Source organism: Alligator sinensis, unplaced genomic scaffold, assembly GCF_000455745.1.
Source record: "Alligator sinensis unplaced genomic scaffold, ASM45574v1 scaffold227_1, whole genome shotgun sequence".
In the NCBI taxonomy this organism is placed as follows: Eukaryota; Metazoa; Chordata; order Crocodylia; family Alligatoridae; genus Alligator; species Alligator sinensis.
In genome coordinates this window covers 153,435-171,806 of record NW_005841966.1, presented here as the reverse complement: position 1 = coordinate 171,806, position 18,372 = coordinate 153,435, and the positions used below count along the sequence as shown (strand labels likewise).

Sequence of the window (18,372 nt, the reverse complement as noted above, 5' to 3'; positions counted from 1 at the left end):
CAATTAGGCTTGTGACCGGTCCAACTAGCAAGGAGTCCATGCTATGCTTTAATTGCACTGAAGTAACACATGCCCTTAACAATAAATGATATAACCTAACCAACTTGGTTTAATTTTATTTTAAACAGATGGATAATAAAGATTAAAAAAAATCTCTTTCCATTTGGTACACCATTCATTTTAAAAAGAGTAATCTGTAAAAAATAAATTCACAATATCAACAACAATGCTGTTTGAACTGCTTTAGGGAAAAAAACAACTTGCTCATTAGTAGAAAGAAAAATCAGCGTTTCTCAATTTTATTTCCAAAATTCTAAACCTAATTTTATTAAAAGGCATGAGAATAAACAAATAATTCAGTTAAAAAGAGAATTTAACTCTTTCTGAACATAGCATATATAGTTGAATGGTCATTCTATATTCTATACAATCTTCCTGGAGAATATAGGAGCCATTTAATCAGCTAGATTTTAAACAAGATTTCTTTCTTTTTTTTTTTTTTTTTTTTTTTTTTTTTTTTTTTTTTTTTTTTAGTTTTAAAGTGAGATGGTAGCCTTTTGATCAAATAAAACTACAGATCGCAGGGTAGGGAAAATTAGAGTAGACACATTAAACAAAATAAGCATACCTCGCTTTCAGCAAAAACCTCAAACAGAAATTAACTTCAAGAAACTGGACACTGGTTTCTTTATTATTAAACACTCTTGTTTTTAGTCATAAGTCAGTGAAGAGATGGATGTTTTTGACCTAGCTTTCCACATGCTACTACTTTTAAAAGTATATTTTATTTAAGGCTGTATTAGTTCAAAAAGTGAATGTAATGGTTTTAATACTGAATTTTAAAGAGAAGATTTTATACAGAATCCACCCCATAAACATCAGCAAAGCTTGGCAATATTGCTGTCAAGTTGTTGTGACCATGCTGTTTGGAAATCTTTTTTCAGCCAAATCTATATCTGACAAAGTTTTAAAAGATAAATAGACCCTCCTCAAGTCTGAGAAAGAAGCAGAAACAGACTACATGCAAACATTAAGTTTCTCTTGGAGAGTCATTAATCTCCCAAAAGAGACCATGAATGTACAGATGTTCAGGATTCTTCTCCCAGAACAAAAATGGCCACTCCAGGAGAAAAATAACCTGGAATCAGCCAGGGTTAAATAACTCCCAGAAGATTCTCCCAGGACAGCACATGTCTGTAAAACTTACCCTTCTGAGAAAAGATACAACACAGTCCTCCAACATCCCAGGATGCTTTGCTCCTCCCTCCCCCCTAAAGGAGACTGTCATTTGCTGGACATTGCTGCTCCCACCACCCATGGAGTAGAACACACCCAGTTCACAATCCCCCTGTAGTACTGCAGGGAACACAAACTGACTCAGTCTGGGTCAGCCATTCCAGGCCAACCTATGCACTGCTGCTACTGGTCACCAGGCAGACTGAGGAGGCCTGCCAAAATGAGTGCACAGGGCCCCACTGGCTGCACAGTATTAGCATTGCAAGCTCCCTGCTCTTCAGAGGCTCAGTGTTTAAATTGCTAGCGGAGCATCTCCAGATAAGTTTTTCTACCAGGAAAAGAAACCCAGGAGAATTCTCCCAGATCATCTGAATGTGTGTACCCAGCCACAGACCAAGTGTGTATGATTCCAATGTCAAACTGCAACCCCAATCATCTGACTTTTACAGTTAGCATCAAGATTCTCATATCGGTGTTGCTGTAGGAAAAATGCAAATTGTAAACTAAATAGAGACAGATTAAGGGAGATGGGGTAGGTAGGAATTTGAAAAAAGGCCTAGAGTAGAATGTAGTTATATTTTGATAAATGCTCATTTCATAAAGAAGTTACTTCATAGGTGAAGTAATGGTCAAGATACTGAGATTTCAAAATTCTCTAGTAAAATCAACATGGAATGCTGGGTTTGTTTTAATCAAGACTGCAGCACTTGCTAAAGGTAAACAGGTAGATCCACCACAAAAAGTTAAGTCTCACAGGACATTTAAGGAAAAGAAGGCAAAAGTACACTGTCTGCACTTAAAACAATTTGAATGAGTACATTTTGGAAAAAGTTTATTTGCTATTTTTAAAACCATATCAATTTGACAGTAACATTTCAAATCAGGCTTTTTTTGAAAGCCTGATTCAGTTCAAAGAACTGAAATTTTATGCAACTAAACCAAGATATGACTAAATTATTAAAGATCTCTTTTTCAGTTCTATTTTTAATGAAAAAGACTTTCAGATGTGCAGCTTCATTATTTTCTTAATAGTCAGTTCTAACCTTTTCAACTCCCTTAATTTCAGTCAGTTCAAAACCTGATTTTTTTTAAATAGCTACTAATAGCACTATGGTGAACTAAGAAATACTTTTATTTAAAAAAATCCCATATGCCTAACAATATGTGAGAGTAATATTATCTTGGCCTGAACATACAGAGTTAGTCCAAGAGGGTTAAAGAAGCCAGGCAGGAAAGAATGCATACATAAAAGCATCCCAATAAATAAAGTAGCTAGCTATATAATCATGAATGGGCAACTTTTCTGCCCCAAAGCTAACAGCAGGACTATTTTGCCAAAGATGAAATGAGGGAGATCAAAAAAGACATTGATCTGTTAAGAGACCTGCCCAACAGAGGAACAGGAAAACTTGACCATCAGATCAGATGGAGAGTCAGCCTGCGGGAGGCATGTTGTACTGTGGTCTCCTCCCCCACCCTCACCCCGAACCAAAAAACAGCAAGCTATGTTGTATCTCCTTGAGGGTCGAAGTGAATATCTTGAACAGATACAAGTGCCTCTGTGTTTCTTAAGTACATCTGAGGGCTGTACAACTTGCAGCAAAAATGTTATTTTAAAGAAGCTACTTCTGTGTCATTACACAATTATTGTCCAAAGTATTGGGTTACAATAGCTGGCTATCAAAGGATGCAATACACAAAGACAATCAGAATGGCTGGATGATAGTCTCCTATCCCAAGGAAAGTGAAGGTACAGCTATTGAACGTAGTGCATTCTGGGGACTAAAAAAGGGCATCAAAAGGGACATCCTATTCAGGGATCCTATTAGGTTTTTTAATTCAATTAAAAAAAAAAAAATCAAGTCAATTTTGGCCCTTTTAAAACAGACAGAACTTATGAAAGGCAGCAAATTTGAAACCTTTAGCAATTTAAATCCCCATTTTATATCACAGAACAGGTTGTACATAAGTAGCAAGGAAAAGCTTATGTTGCTCAAACTGTCTGCCTCAAACACAAGCTAACATCCTAAAGTTTAACAGTTCAATCTTCAAGATAATATGGCATATTGAATCCTACCCAACTGTTCCAGCTGTGCATAACAGACAATTGTTAACTAGCAAACAGCCAATTTACTGTTTCAACTACCACTGTGAAGATATGGCAACTTTTTTCTTTTTCTTCCAAAACAGACAGCTGCCAGGCTGTAGTCGAGCTCTCTTTACCAACCCACCTCCTATTTATCCTAAAGCCTACCTCTGTTACATCTTTATAGGATTGGAAGTCTTAATGAAGAGCATGTATAGGATGAGCTTTATGCGCTTACTAGCTCCACTGCATAAAACTGAACACATGCAAGTCTCTGCGGGACTTTTCAGTGCTTGCTACCATATGTCATACAATATAAAGTACCTGTCAAGGTATGTATTTATTTTAAATTAAAATAGAGTCTGGAAATTGAAATATTAGCATCAATTTGAAATCTGATAGATCTTCACATTTAAAACATTTTACCCAGTAGTGTATATGATTAGTTAGAAAAGTTTTCCAGGTAATCACTAGCTAGGATGAGAAAATCAGAGGAAGATAAAAAGCCTGACATGCACGGCTGTCTTTCATACTTGGCTTATGCAACTTTCTTATTTTATCCCATTCCCTGTTGTGTACCTGATTCTACTTCTTAGCATTATGCTAATTGGAACTTTGCCTCTCTCTAGTTATTTTGTTATATCTTACACAGGATTCTACTGAACTGTTTATCTTTAAAAAGAGAAATTGATGTTTTATAGCTATAGCAGATAATTGCTAGAGTACACCTATAATCTGATTATTCATGGCTGGCCTTGCATACTATGGACATTCATAGGTAAGTAGGCAAAAAAAAACAAACAACACCCCCAGAAATTACTAACTGCTGGGTATTTCAACCTGCTGCCTCTCTATAAAGGATTAGCAAGCGTTTCAATGCACAGTGTCTTTTCTGCTGAAAGTGGGGAAGGCAAAGAGAAAAAAAAGTCAACATCAATTCAAACTTAACTCCCTAAATAATCAAGATACACATAAGATACACATATGGCTAAAGTAGGAAGAGACATACTACTATACTAAAGCCTATATTCACCTGTTAGTTTAGAGGGTTCTACTTGAGGGCACATTAGATGATATTGTATTTGTTTCTTAGGCTTTTTTTCTAACTCACAAGTAGTACCCACAGTCAATTGTTTCACACGTATGTTCCACTATTAACAAAGCCACCCTTGCCATGAAAAAGTTAAACTACTTCCCTACTCTATTCCTGCGGTGGCTATTAATAGACGATGTATTCAGAGAAAAAGTTGGCCTGGATAGTCATTGCTAAATCGACTATAATGTGCACATTTGTGTCACCAATGAAACAAAAATATAGCTATTTTTGTGCTAATACTAGCTGTGCTGAAAACTGTGCATCCGAAAGTCATTACATACCTAAAATTACCCAAGAATGCCAAGAGGTGTTATATAAAGAAAAAGATAATTTTACCTAGAGGCCCACAGTAACATATCCAATGCAAATAAAAGACCTTTCAAATCACCGTGACCTTTGCAATGTTCAATATACAGACTTAAGTTCAGGTGGAGATGTAATCATTTTTGCTTCTGGATCAGAGGATTATAAAAATCAAGTCAAAGGAAACCAAACCAAATATAAAAAAGTAATAGTATTATAATGGCATGTGGTAACACATTAATTAACCTTCAATTAATATGCTAAGCTAAATTCCCAATTTCTAATTTTAGCGTATTACCCATTTTTTCATAACCTATACCAAATAAAAAAGCTGTTATATCTTTTAGCAATGCTACAAACAATGATTGAACAACAGAAGAAATGCAGATAGAATGTAAAAATACTGAATATCCAGTGCACGTACATCTTGAAGTCAATACAATGTAATAAGGAATATCACACCTTACCTAATCGTAGCTCTCCAAAATTACCACATCCAATTTTTTTGCCAACTCTGAAGTTCGGTCCAACCATTAACACTCCTGAATTTGAAGAGCCAGCGCCACGTGGATTGTGACCTGAACGCCCACTAGGCCGTGCCATTCTATCATCTGGTTTGTCCTTGTCTTTCTTTTTACTATCCATATCAAGTTTATGGTACTCCACTTTGAATTTTTTATCAAGACAAGCAAACTCAAATGGGGTAGTGTGAGAATGGAAACATCACTAGATAAGTGCTCCAGCTGGCCAGTTAGTCAAAGAATTGGAGTTAGTAAGTAAATCAATGGCTGTGTATTCATCCCATTCGCAAAATAATTTTCCTTGATAGTCTTTACGGCAAAATATATCCTCCACATATATCCTACCAGCAGGATTTACTGGTATTTACAGAAACTCTGTAAATGAAAAAGAAGATCAAAGTATGAATATTTGGAATATGGTATCATTCTACACAGTGTTCTAAGCATGCTTCAGTAGGAATTTCTTTAAAGACACTTTGCGCACAGCATTACTGTACATACTAAACTTTACCCTCAGATTCAGATAGACAACTCCCACTAATGTCAGAGGAAACTGCAAACAAGGCTGAAGACAAAATTTTAACGAAGGAATGATTTAAAATGATTCTTTGCAAAATGCATCCAACCTTACAGTAATTATCTAATGAACAAATGTGCCACTATAATTTAAATCAGTTCCACAAATATTTGTCTTCTTTAGCCACCCTAGAAAGAGGAAGAAACTATTCTCATGTCAAACATCTAATACAGAATTCTAGGCAAACACTAGGCATGTTCATTCTCTAAAGTTAATAAATTTGTTCAAAGTTAAAAGAAGAGAAACTCAAACCTAAGTTAATGGCAGGTCTATTCCTTGAACTTAAATATTTCTTTAAAATAGCTTCCATATGAAGTTTTAGTGCAAGGTATAATAAGGAGTGGGTAAGTATATTTCCTTTGTCTATTATTTCTAGCATCTTTGGATCTTTGAAAATAATTTAAAAAAAAAACAAACAACTTATCTCCTTAAACTGAATACATCTTTGTTTAAAAAACAGGATTTTCAATATGCCCTTGGGTTTCTTTATTCATTTTTCATCAGTGCATAACCCATGAGCCAAAGGATGCTCAACTCTTGGCCCACGAGCGAAATCCAGGTGATGGAGTCAGGGCACCCAGGCCGCAGATAGGGAAAATGGGCTGCAGGGGAGCAGTGGCAATTAATACTACCACCCCACTCCCCACTGTCAAATTCCCACACCCTGCAGAGACAAGTCAGGGCTGGGCCAGACCCACTCTTGCCAAGTAAGGAGCCCATTACATCGGCTGGATCAGGATGACAGATGGACCAGGTACCACCCCATCTGACCTGCAGGGCAACAAAGGGTTAGACACTACTCTTCCTTCATTGCTTGGACATGATTTTCACCAAGAATTTCAGCAAAAAAATGGCATGTTTGTCTACCACTGCTATGCAGCCTGTAAAGAATCACAAGGGAACCTTGTAAGAACAGCAGCTATCGTGTGCTATTTGAATCACTTTGCAAGAGGTTTAAAAGCCTAACTTTCTACTGACATTTGCCCACCACATAATTTTTACAGAAGGTCAAATGTTGGCCCAAAAAACAATTAGACAACATTCCTTGAAAAACAATCTATTTTATGTATTCAGATGATAGGAAGTTAAAAAAAGAATACAAATCTCTTCCCACTGTATATTTTCATCTGATTTTTTTTAAATGCATACTTTGTCACAAGGACATCAAGTGTAACATTAAACTTCACTTTTAAACACCATTTCAGCAAAACACAGTCTAACATTTTCATTCGGTCTGACGAACACAAAGCAGACTTGTTACACCAAACCAGTGATTCTCAACCCAGATAGTCCCCTCCGAGTGACCCCAGCCTGTGTGCATTGAACCATGGCCCATGGGGCGTTGTTTTTGTGTCTCACTTCATGAAGCAGAAAGGCCACCGTATCTGCCCAGAATCTCCTGAACAGTGTGGTCCAGACCGGCCCCACCAGGGGTACCAAGGTACACAGCCAACTGGTTCTGCATCAGCTCCATCAGTGCCACCATGGCAGCCAGCTCCAGGGGACCACCAAGATCTGGGTTTAGCAGGCTGTCTCCACTCCCCACAATTTCCACCAATCTATCCTGTTCCTTGCACGTATGTCCCAGGCAGATGCCGCCTGGCCCATCCTCTGCCAAGCCTTTTGTGCAACTGTTGCTCAACCTCCAGACCCCCTCAACACCCCCAAAATGCCGCATGTGCAGCCCAGCACCTCAGGCCTGCTGACCAGGTGGGCCCCTTACTCTAAGGTATCCCTGGGCTCTGCCAATTATGGCCCCAGCACTAAAGTGCAGGGGCAACTGCCCTGGGGTAACTAAGGGCAGAAATTAGCCTACTTGCTCCTAATCCCCAGCTATGACCTGGAGCCATATGCAGAGAATTTCACATGCTACCCTGGAAGCAAATGTGCACAGGACTGGGCAGAGCCAGGGGAGCACTGCCCATCAGCAACCTGAAAGGGTGCATAGAATAATAAGACACAATAGAATACATTAAGTAATAATATATTCTGCATTTACATTAGTTTTTGTAAGGAGTTCTGCTAGACTGAAAATTTTCAAGGACTCCCTTGAGTCTAAAAAGGTTGAAAACCACTGCACTAAAATAAACAATCAGTCCTAACTACAATACTAGAAAAAAAATCTTAAATTGTCAGCAGAGAACAAGAATGAACACCTTTCTCTTTGCAGACCTGCCTGCTGGACATCCATCACTTATGGCAAGGTCTTGACTGATATGCTTCAACAACATCCTATCAACTAGAGGTGCACTGATATATCGGCCGTGTATCGGATCGGCACAGATAAAAGGAAAACTAACATTATTGGCTATTGGCTTTTTTGGCTGATGTAGCTTATGTTTTCCAATAATTTAATTATGCCAGAGCCCCCAGACACTTGGGTTCCCGCTTGCCCACACAGGACCAGCGCCCCCAGATGCCCAAATCCCCTCCCACAAGCTGGTGTAACCTCAGATACACACCCAGCCCCTCACCAGTGGGCTGGAAGGGGCTAGAGTGGAGCAGCTGCTGCAGTGTCCCAAGTGCTGGGGTGGCACAGGTTGGCCCTGGCCCTAGCCCTAGCCCACAAAGCCGAGATGGGCCCTGTAAATGGCGCCAAAAGCCGCAAACATGACTGAGGGCAGGAAGGATTGGGCAGAGCCGAGCTGCCCAGGCAAGCCCAGCCCAGCCCAGCCCAACGTGACGTTACCCGCAGTGCCCGGGGGTATGAGCCCCATGGGCTGGGGGCAGAGCCTGGCATATAGTGGAGCTGGGGCAGCACAGCAACCAGACTCCACTTCCCAGAAGCCCCCACAATGGCAGCTCCTTCTGGTTGCCACCACTAGTGTTGCCGACACTGCCAGCCCTGGTCCATCCACCCTGCATCCATCACCAGGCACACCAGACAGAGCAGGTGGGCAGGGTCTCCGTGGAAACTGCCCCAGGACCTGCACAGGCAGGGTGCACTTGGCTGAGCAGATGGGATAGGGGCTGTAGGATGGGGCCAGTTTCCATGAAGACCCTGGGGCCAAGATTGCCAGCTGGTGACAACATGGGGCCAAAGCCTGAGGCAGAGCCACTTAAGGAGTTTTGGTAACCTGTGGGCCAGGGACAGAGGGGCTGACCCAGCAAATAACTGCCCACCCCAGGTTAGCCTAATCAGTCTCAGTCAAAGACATGCATAAAGTCTGGCGTGTTGAAAGTTTGCTGTAAAGATCTTTCTGGTGCCTTTTAAAAGAATTCCCATATATAGGTCAGTGGAAAAAAACATATCAAACCACTATTTAGTCTTTGCTGTTATTCTACTTAGCAAACAAGAGCAGGCAGTGAACACCAAAGTTTTGCAAAGCAGCAGTAAAAGCCAGGAACCTCACTAAACAATTGAAAGATCAGCATTAAAAAAAAAAAGAGTGAACTTTGAAACCTTGTAATCATTGTTCAGGTATCCCTTTACCATAGCAAACTTTGCCTGCAAGTACTAAGAACATTTTTAATCTATCACCATGAATGTCATAAGATATTATGCATTACTCTTATGATCGTCAAGTCAATTCAATATAACAGCAATATAACTGAAATCATGTAAGCATACCATAATGAAAGATTTTGCTGTGGTTTTCTGTAAGAAAAATATATATATATAAAAGAAAAAAGAAAATGTTGGACTCTTCAAAAACCAAAATCTCTAAAGGTTCAAAGGCATCTATTTAAGTTTGCCCATAACTTCTTAACATAAAACTCCATTTTCAGTTTAACATTTTTAGGAATTTGGACTGATACTATCCACATGAGTAGCCTCGTTCTGCTTTGGTTTTGTAACTTTCAGAGAAAACAGCAACTGAGAAAAGTGAGGAGAAAATAAATTCTGCCCATGTTAAAAAGTCCTGGTAACATTTCCTTTAGGAAGCACTACAGCAGGGGCTTGAACTTTGGTAGATGGTGATATCTGTGTTAGGAGTAAGTGGTGTTTTGCCCTCCCTATAAAAAGCCACCCAGATTTATGAAAAGCCAGGGCAAGGATGATGCTGATATTGGTTAGGAATCATACAGCCAATGAAAGGAATTGGAACTACAAGCAGTTAAAATCAAGTGACTGGGAATAGGATGAAAATCCAAATCTGTGAAAAGTAACTGGGATAGGGACCAACGCTCCCTCTAAGGTCTGGTGGTCCGTGAGCATACTGCTTCAGTCCGTGAGCAGCTTAGAGGCAACACTGATGCTTGCTGTTTGCTGGAGGTCCCAGTGCTAGGTATGTCCAGGAAAAAAGGCTGTCTAGGAAGCTGGCTACTGGGCTTCTCCTCCTAAGGGATGGGACTTACAGCTCAGGAGCCTGGCTGCATGCACGGTTGCTGCCTTCTAGTCACCTTGTGGTTGCTTTCCTGGCTCCCAGGATCAGACACAGAGGAAGGAGGACAAAAATGCGCAGCAGCCTGGGAAGCCAGGGAACCTTTTGTCTGGCTACTGCCCATGCTCAGGCAGGTTTCTCTCTCTCCAGCACAGCATCAGAAAGAAAGAAAGTGGCTGCAAAGATCCCCCGCTCCTCCCCTCCCCTCAAGAGCCTGGAGCCTATGATGAACTTTACGGGACCTGGCAGGTCAGCCGGTGGGCTTGACGCACTTCTGAGGCAGTGCTCATGTGAGCCTTGGTAAAACACGACTCTGTCCCCAGAGAACTGCCTCCCACCTCCCCGGGACCAGCTGCACGTGGCTGTGCCTCCGCCATCATGTTCTGCTCAGCACAGGCTGCCTGGGCTCCTGTCTTGCTCCACCTGGAGCAGCCAGGAAGTCCCCCGAGCCACACCCCACCAAGAGGACTCACAGTTCCCCACCGGGACTGTCAGAAACCCATAAGCATTGCCCCTAACTCCTCCCAAACCCCCCCAATAAAAAAAAATAAAAAAATAAAAATAAAAAATAAAAAAAGATCAGGCACCTTCAAGCCGGCAATCCTGATTGGGAGTGCACGGGTATCTCAGTGTGCCTGCCCCTCCCCACTTCTGCAGCAGCCTGTGGCCGGGTCAGGGCACGCAGCATTAAAAAGTTAGTACGCAGCAAGACTTTTTCTTGTGCTTGGCTACGCATGCGCACAGCTTAAAGGGAACTTTGATAGGGACCCCAGGGCTGCAAAGACAAAACTGAGACAGAAACCATTAGGAAGGAAAGGAACAGATGTTGTCAAACTTGGGTGACAGGAAAGCAAGCAGAAGATGCTGATATTCATTCTAAAATCCAGCTTGGAATGAAACACAGCAGATGAATGTGAGCCTGCAGTGAAACTTTATCATATCCCTCTCTTTAGTGCTAATACACTGAGGCTGACAATCTATTGCTACCATAATTTACTCTTAACTCAGAGTAGCAGAAATCCTTGCCGTAGATTTAAAGAGTTCCAAGTTTGCTGGTAAACCATGTAGGTGTCAATATGCTGACATGCAATGTTATGTTTTCTCATTTTGCTTTAAAAAAGAGGGGACGGGGGGGGGGAGATTTAAAATTACCTATAGCAGACTTGTTAAACACAACACTGAAAGTTGCCAAGTCAAGCACAAAAATTTTGGAAGTTTCAAAATTACCACAAAAAGGGAACCAAATAAGGCTGAAACAGCAGCCTTCAATTCTGGTATTTTCTCATGTTTTCATACAGACCATATTTATTCAAATCCAAGCTGAGGCTGTTTTCCCTGTTCAACATGGAAACAAGCCCCACATCTCGGATTTAAAGTACAAGTAGAGCAGGGGGTGGGAGACAGGGAAGATGCAGCAGCTGCTGCAGTGGGGGTTGCCATAGCTCCAGCATCCCAGGGCTTGAGCTGCTGCAACCAGTGCTGCATGGCTGGCCTGGAGCCAGAACAACCACTTGCTCCATGGCCAGAATGTGGCCAAAGCCACAACTGATGGTAAGCAAGGGAAGGGTCCCGAGGCCACCTGTCCCTCACCCCGCCCTGCCCCACCCCGCCCCCCGATGCTGCTTTCCCCCAATGTATCAATTGGGGGGAGGGAAGTACAAATTTAAGACAGCTCTCCAATAATCAGATTCTATACATGGAATTATTTTTTTTTAATTCCATGTATAGAATTGACTTATTGTTTGGATAGTCTACAATTCAAAATAGTCTTGGATTCAGATAAACATAATAACTTTAAACAGAGTTTGCGTACTATAACTGTTTACAAACTGATTACAGAAAGCTAGCAGAAAAATGACAATTCCACAATTAAGGAACATCTAACACAGTAAGAAAATAAGAATGTTACGGTCTCAGCTCAACCAAACTGATGCATTTAAAAATTAGTAGTTTAATGAATTTGCCTAGGAGTTTGCCTAAGGAGGGAGCCCAGGCATTTTCCAGTGGGGGAAGGAGACAAAAATAGAAGCTGGGTCAGTAGTTACCTGCATGGGTTGTGCTATGTCTGTGTTCCTCCCAGAAGGCAAGTTGGTGTCCAACTTGGAGGAAAAGATTCAAGACCTGGAAGCACACACTGCAGCAGAGGGAGCAAAGATTTTTTTGGAGAGCAGTCATGACAAACTAGTTCAGGAGATGTCAATGAGTAAAGAAGAGAAGTGGTAGCATATTACTGCTAGGAGAAAGAGGGTCCCCAGAAACCACGAAGCAGAGATGGAGGTCAATAACCACTTTCAGGTACTGTGCATCAGAAGGGCTGGAGAGAAGACAGAGAAGGAACCAATGGCTGACATGCACCTCAGATAGACCCCACAGATCAGAAGGCAAGTGTATGGCCATACAGATGGGGGCTCCAACACCATCCCACTAAGGGGGAGGAGAAAAGCAGTGGTGCTCGTGGCTGGGGACTCCTTCCTGTAATGGAATGAAACACGCATTTATCGTGGGCATCTATGGTCCCATAAGGGGTGTTGTTTACCTGGAGTCTGTATTCAAAATAACAGATTGCCAAAGATCAACCAGCCCACAAACCGCTACCCTCTACCACTACTACTACCCTTTTCTGCTTGTCAACATAAGCACCAATGATGCTGCCATAAATGATCCTGAATAGATTAGAGGAGATCATAATGTTCTAGGCAGGAGTTAAGATTAAGAGGCTTGGGGTGAAGGTACAGACCCAGATAAGGACTGTTGCGTCACAGAGTTAAATGCTTGAAGGAGAAGGTGGTGTTGATGTGAAAGCTCTGACCTTTTTGAAAAAATAGGCAGATGTACTTGTGAAGGACTGCTCTCAAGAGATAAGATCCATCAGACTGACTGGAAAGTAGGGATGTAAATATCGCTTAAAACATAGGCAAGGCTCTTTGGGTAGATGCGATATCTTTTATTAGACCAACTGAGTAGTTGGAAGAAACTTCTTTGCAACCTTTTGCTTTTTTGTCGTTAGACCAAAACACACTACAACCAAAAACCCAGCATTTAAAAACTACTCATTTAACTTCCTCTAATTATATCAGTTAAACAATTAACTGACAACACAGTTAAACAATTAACTGATTACAGCAGCTCAGATATAGCTGCTCCGCCCCCCCCCCACGCCCCCCCCCCCCCCAGCCGCTCCCAAGGCCCTTAGGCCATGGCCAGCCAGACAACAGAGGCCATGTGAAGCCCTGCCCTGGGAGGGAGCCAGCACTTGTGAATGAGCAGCTAACTGTTTAACTGACAAGTCATTAGGCTGCTCCCTGTTTTCTCCTTAGACTATGGGTACCAGTCCCACCCCCCCCGCTCCTGCCTGCCCTGATGCCTTCTGGTTCCTGCTGGGGCACTGCCAGGCTTCCCTTCCCTTCCAGACTGCCAGCCTCCAGCTAAAGGATGACCAGTAAGGTAACTGGTTATCACTGCATTTATCAGTTAAACAATTACTCATTTAATCATTTCACAGTCCTACTGGAAAGAGCATCTTTTGGCACTGTGTGGCCAGCCTAGTAAGGATGGCTTTAAACTAGGCTCTATTGAGAATGGTGAACAAACCCCTCCAATCGCAGGGCATTCATTTTAGAGGGAAAAGAACAGAACCAAGAGAAAATGCTTAGTTTCACACAAAGGACTAAAGCCACAGGAAAATAAAAAGGGATGCATGAGGAAAACGAGTAATACAAAATATTTTAGATGCATGAACGCAAATACAAGGAATATGGGGGACATATTAGTCTATCCCCCAACAATACACTCTGTTTCAGAATGAGAGTTTTCAAAAAGTGGTATCACATTACATATCGAAAATATGCACAAATAGCTCTCAGGTCCAGAAAGAATATTGTAAATCTGAATGAAGATAAAAGCACGGTGGTAATATTATGGGTTGGGGTTTGTACAGTGGAAGGTTTGTATATTATGGTTGAGGAAAAGTAGTGGTAATATGGTGTGGGTTTACTATAGGCCAAAGTCAGGAAAAAGAGGTGGATAAAGTACTCAAGATGAAAAATTATCTAAAACACCTGTCTAGATATCTTCTGGAATAGTAATGCAGCCAAACATAAAAAGTGTCAAGCAAGTCCCAACCTGAAAGAACAACTTTGTTCCAAAAAGATGAGCATAGGACTAGGAGATCATCTACCTTGGATCTTGTCCTGACCTACAGGTAAGAACTGGCTGAGGATGAGAAAGTGATAGGGAAAACGGGGAGGTGATCACGATAGGATAAAAATAATGATTTTAAGATAGGAAAAGCATGAGGCTAACAAAACAAAGACACTAGATTTCAAAATCACTGATTTCAGCTGATTCAGGGAAATTAGGCAAGGTCCCAAGGGAGGAGAAACTGAAGGAAAAAGGGGTCTAGACAGTTTCTAAAGAGTACAGCACTGGAAGCTCAAGAAGTTATTCCAACACAATGTAAGTACAAGAGAATGGCAATTGCAGCTGCACAAAGAGCATACTGATTGCCCCAAAATCAAAAGGAAAACCTGGAAGCAAAAGAAAGACAGATAAAAACAATCTTTTTTAAAATTCAAATCAGATTAAATAAAACAAATTCTGATCAAATTTTCCTTTTTAAAAATAAGCCATCTTAAAACTAAAAAAAACCCCACCCAATCCAATTGAAAATGTTGGGTTTTATTGAAAAATAATAATTTGTATCCAACCTGCTTCTAACCCACAATTCTATGAGTAATAAACAGTAAGGTAGCAACTAAACTAATCAGAAGTCAAAGATTACCCAGAAATTTTAGAATTGTATAGTGTAGGCATTTTGTATGATAATGAACTCCCACAAAGATACAAAAACTACAATTACACTTTAGAATAAAAATTTGAAAAAAAAAAAAATATTCCTTGTAACCTAAATCCAATTTTGAAAATTGCTTAAAATGAGTTTTTCAAACCATAACCCTTGCAATATTTGCAAAATGTGGACATCAAGTATGTCTTATCTGAACACGTTTTCAGCTGGTAAGATAAATCATTTTTCTGCTCAATTAATATTTGTATTTATACAGCATTTACATAATAGTTTATTGTTTAACATTTGTACAATGTGAATGTATTTGCAGAGATATGCACATACAGGAACTCAGATTTATTGGAACCTGTCCCTAGCCATTAACAATAGCATTCAGTTACCCAAGATGCCACATTTTAAAATAGCTCAATTTGTGTGTGCGCGCATTTTACTAAAAGAATGAGACTTTTTATAATAAGGCTTAAGTGTGAAATTCCATATGCCATTATGTTAGATTCTCATTCTACAGTTCTCCAATGATTAAATTCATATCAATACCACACAAACAATTTTACTGTGCTAAAGATCACTACAAGAGCTAACCTTATTATGAAGTAAGTTTCACAGATCTCTAGTTACCTGCTTTTAAATGTAATATATTTTACATGGTAAGGTACATTTAAAGTGTTTCATACCAAATAGTTTTGCTTACTAAAGAGCAAATAACACAAATTAGTGTAATTACACTAAGTCAGTAATTCCCAAAGGATGTACTATAGCAGAGACCAGCAAAAGCGTGCCACAAAAAACGAGCTGGATGATCCTGGGCCCACCTGGGGAGTAAAGTGTGCCACCAATATTAATCCAGAACAAAAGTGTGTTCCAGGTATCAAAATTTGGAAAACACTAAAAGTTACATCAAGCAGCTGGCACAATTTGTTTTTCATCCTCTCCTTCCCCCTCAGATAGCTAAACTACAATTTTAGTTTAGCTGTTGCCATGTATAATTATAGTTTTCTACGCACTGTAATTTTTTTTTTTTTTAAGTATCAAGAATAAAGTTAAGTTTGACATATTAGTACCAGACTTATTTTGTACAAAATGTTAAATAATACTCTGTGTACAAAACAGGAAGTCAGAACAGAAGGAAAGGACTGGATGAAATATCCTGCCTCACTTTAGACCCACATAGATAACTACCTCTCAGACACAGATGTTATGCAATTATGACTAAAGTTAATAACATACCTGTAAGTTAATGACATCCCTAAAGTCACCACTAGTATTAACACCAGTGTCCAAAGAACAAAATTAAACACAACTCCCCCCACCCCCCCCAAACCCACAAAACAGTGCGATTTTTCTCCAAGGCTAGAAACTGTTGTTAAATCAAACCCTTCTCCTTACCCATTTCAGATTAAGTATAACTTTTATTTATTAAAACAAAAAGCAAGAGAATTTTATGTCAGAAATCATTTGGACATAACCGACAAACATGCTGAAGTGTCCATCACTACATAACTTCCTACAATCTTCTATCATATGTGCAAACAAGACCGAATCCTAACACACACCAATTAAGTGCTGTCAGGACTTTTAAAACTGTCTTCTATGCCAGAGATGCTCAGTCTTTAGCAGGAGCAAGAGCTTTCAGCGCATTCAGCAGTACAACAAGGTGGCTCTACTGCATCCATTTAACAGTTAGGGCTTACGAAGCTGGAAGTGCTGTGGTTCACTACGGTACTCCCTGAAGTCCTCAAGTGGGACAGACATGTCCAACGATTTTCTTCCTCTAAGAAAAGTATGACTACATCTCTTACTTCAGCTCTGAAAGTGCAAACACTAATGAACATGCTTCACTTCACACACCTGAAGAGTCCTACTGAAGCTAACAGAATTACTCATGTACAAAAGTTACACACCAATTTCTATTCCAGGATCAGAATTGGGGAGAACAAAAAACACATACCTAACAGGCAAGAGCCAAAAGTGTGTGTCTCCATTTCAAAAGTATCTATCATCTTTAGGTGAATAGACAAGATAGTCAGAAACTGAACCCTAAAAGTACACCAAGACTATTACAGACAAGTTTTGTTCATTCAGAATAAAGAAAAAGCTTTTCTAAGTTGGAAAGTTTTCTTTGATTACTAATTCTTGCTTTTTATAGAAAAAGTTTGTTTACGCAATTCCAGCAGCCAAGGGTTTAAACTCATCCTATCAAATAGGAAACAGTATTTTTTACTTTGATAATATAACTTTTTCATTAATAATTAATGTCTGTTTAGTGACAACTCATTCTCAGATCTGCACAAGCAGTGCTTAAACAATTCAGATCTGTTCAAAAATAAGTCAAAAGTCCCATCAAAATAGTATCTCTGAAACAACAGCTGGACTCTGCAGAAAAAGCATGGGTATACTAATGTAAGTAAAGGCATTTCTTACATCTAGATGGTGAGTCATCTGGAAAGGAACTATAGAAGCCCAAATAAGACCAAGGAATCCATGAGAAGAGAGAAATTAAGGTCAGGTGGACTACTGATTCTGAATCCTTCCTGTACCATTGCTTAAACACAAATAAGGTTCTGCCATCCTTGTCTACCTTGGTAGCTCCTTGCACATTAAGTATTCCCTCTCAGTGTTATTTAGAAATAATTTTTTTGAGTCAGCCCCTCTGGAATATTCCTTTAGCTGCCCAATTACATGTCTGCCAACAAATGCACCCTGCTTCGTTCTTAACACAGGCTGGAAATATTGCCACATTTTTTTTCCCAAATGACACAGCTAAGGAGTTGATCCAAGCTGACAATCGCAGCAACTGTTCCAAAATTATCCCATTTGATACTTAGCATTTTTCTGAATAATTCCCTTTTGAAGGCTCTTAGATGTTTGTCTCTACCTCTGGGACTGATATCCAGTTTTCACATCAATAAGTTAAGGTGAAAATAGCATCTGTGCTGAAAATTCCAAAATTTGCCATTTAAAGGCAAAACTGATGACCAAATCTCGACTAAGCTGGTTAATGCAACTGCCGCTCTGTCACTGACATTTTGTTCTGGAGTTCTCCACTGGCTTGCATCTTATTGGTTGGGAACCAACCCATTTCTTCTGTTCCTTTGCCTTTTAAAACAATGTCAAAATTAGTGAGAGTCTATCCAGCTCTAGCTGAACAGCAGTATGTGTTTAAACAAAAAAGCACTCGCAGAACAAAAAAAATCTTATCACAGCAAGTTCAACTTTAAAGAAAGCAACACTTCTCTCATACAACACACCCTGGAATAAGATACACGCACACCTTGTTTTTGAAAGGCAGAATGAAGAAAAAAAGGATATTTGTTTGTAGTAGTTAAGTAGTAGCAGCTAAGGAGCCAAGCCTCCTTACTGTTCTGCTCGAGTGGATCACTACAGATTTTACTTTATTTCACCCAGCAAGACACTGAAACCGCTC

At 40.1% G+C, this 18,372-nt stretch overlaps 1 protein-coding gene across 7 annotated transcripts in view; it reads right to left on the bottom strand.

The window, feature by feature from the left end:
• The window catches only part of CSNK1G3 (casein kinase 1 gamma 3), a 145,418-nt gene that overhangs the window by 106,092 nt on the left and 20,954 nt on the right, over window positions 1-18,372 (bottom strand). For 5 of the 7 annotated variants that reach the window (XM_025200395.1, XM_006020714.3, XM_025200398.1 and 2 more), the window contains exon 3: window positions 5,189-5,617. In XM_025200395.1, the coding sequence (XP_025056180.1) occupies window positions 5,189-5,366 (178 nt within the window). In that variant the 5' untranslated portion in view covers window positions 5,367-5,617. Of the gene's footprint in view, window positions 1-5,188; window positions 5,618-17,971; window positions 18,045-18,372 lie in introns of those variants that run through there. The other 2 variants (XM_025200397.1, XM_025200400.1) reach the window with 2 other exon arrangements.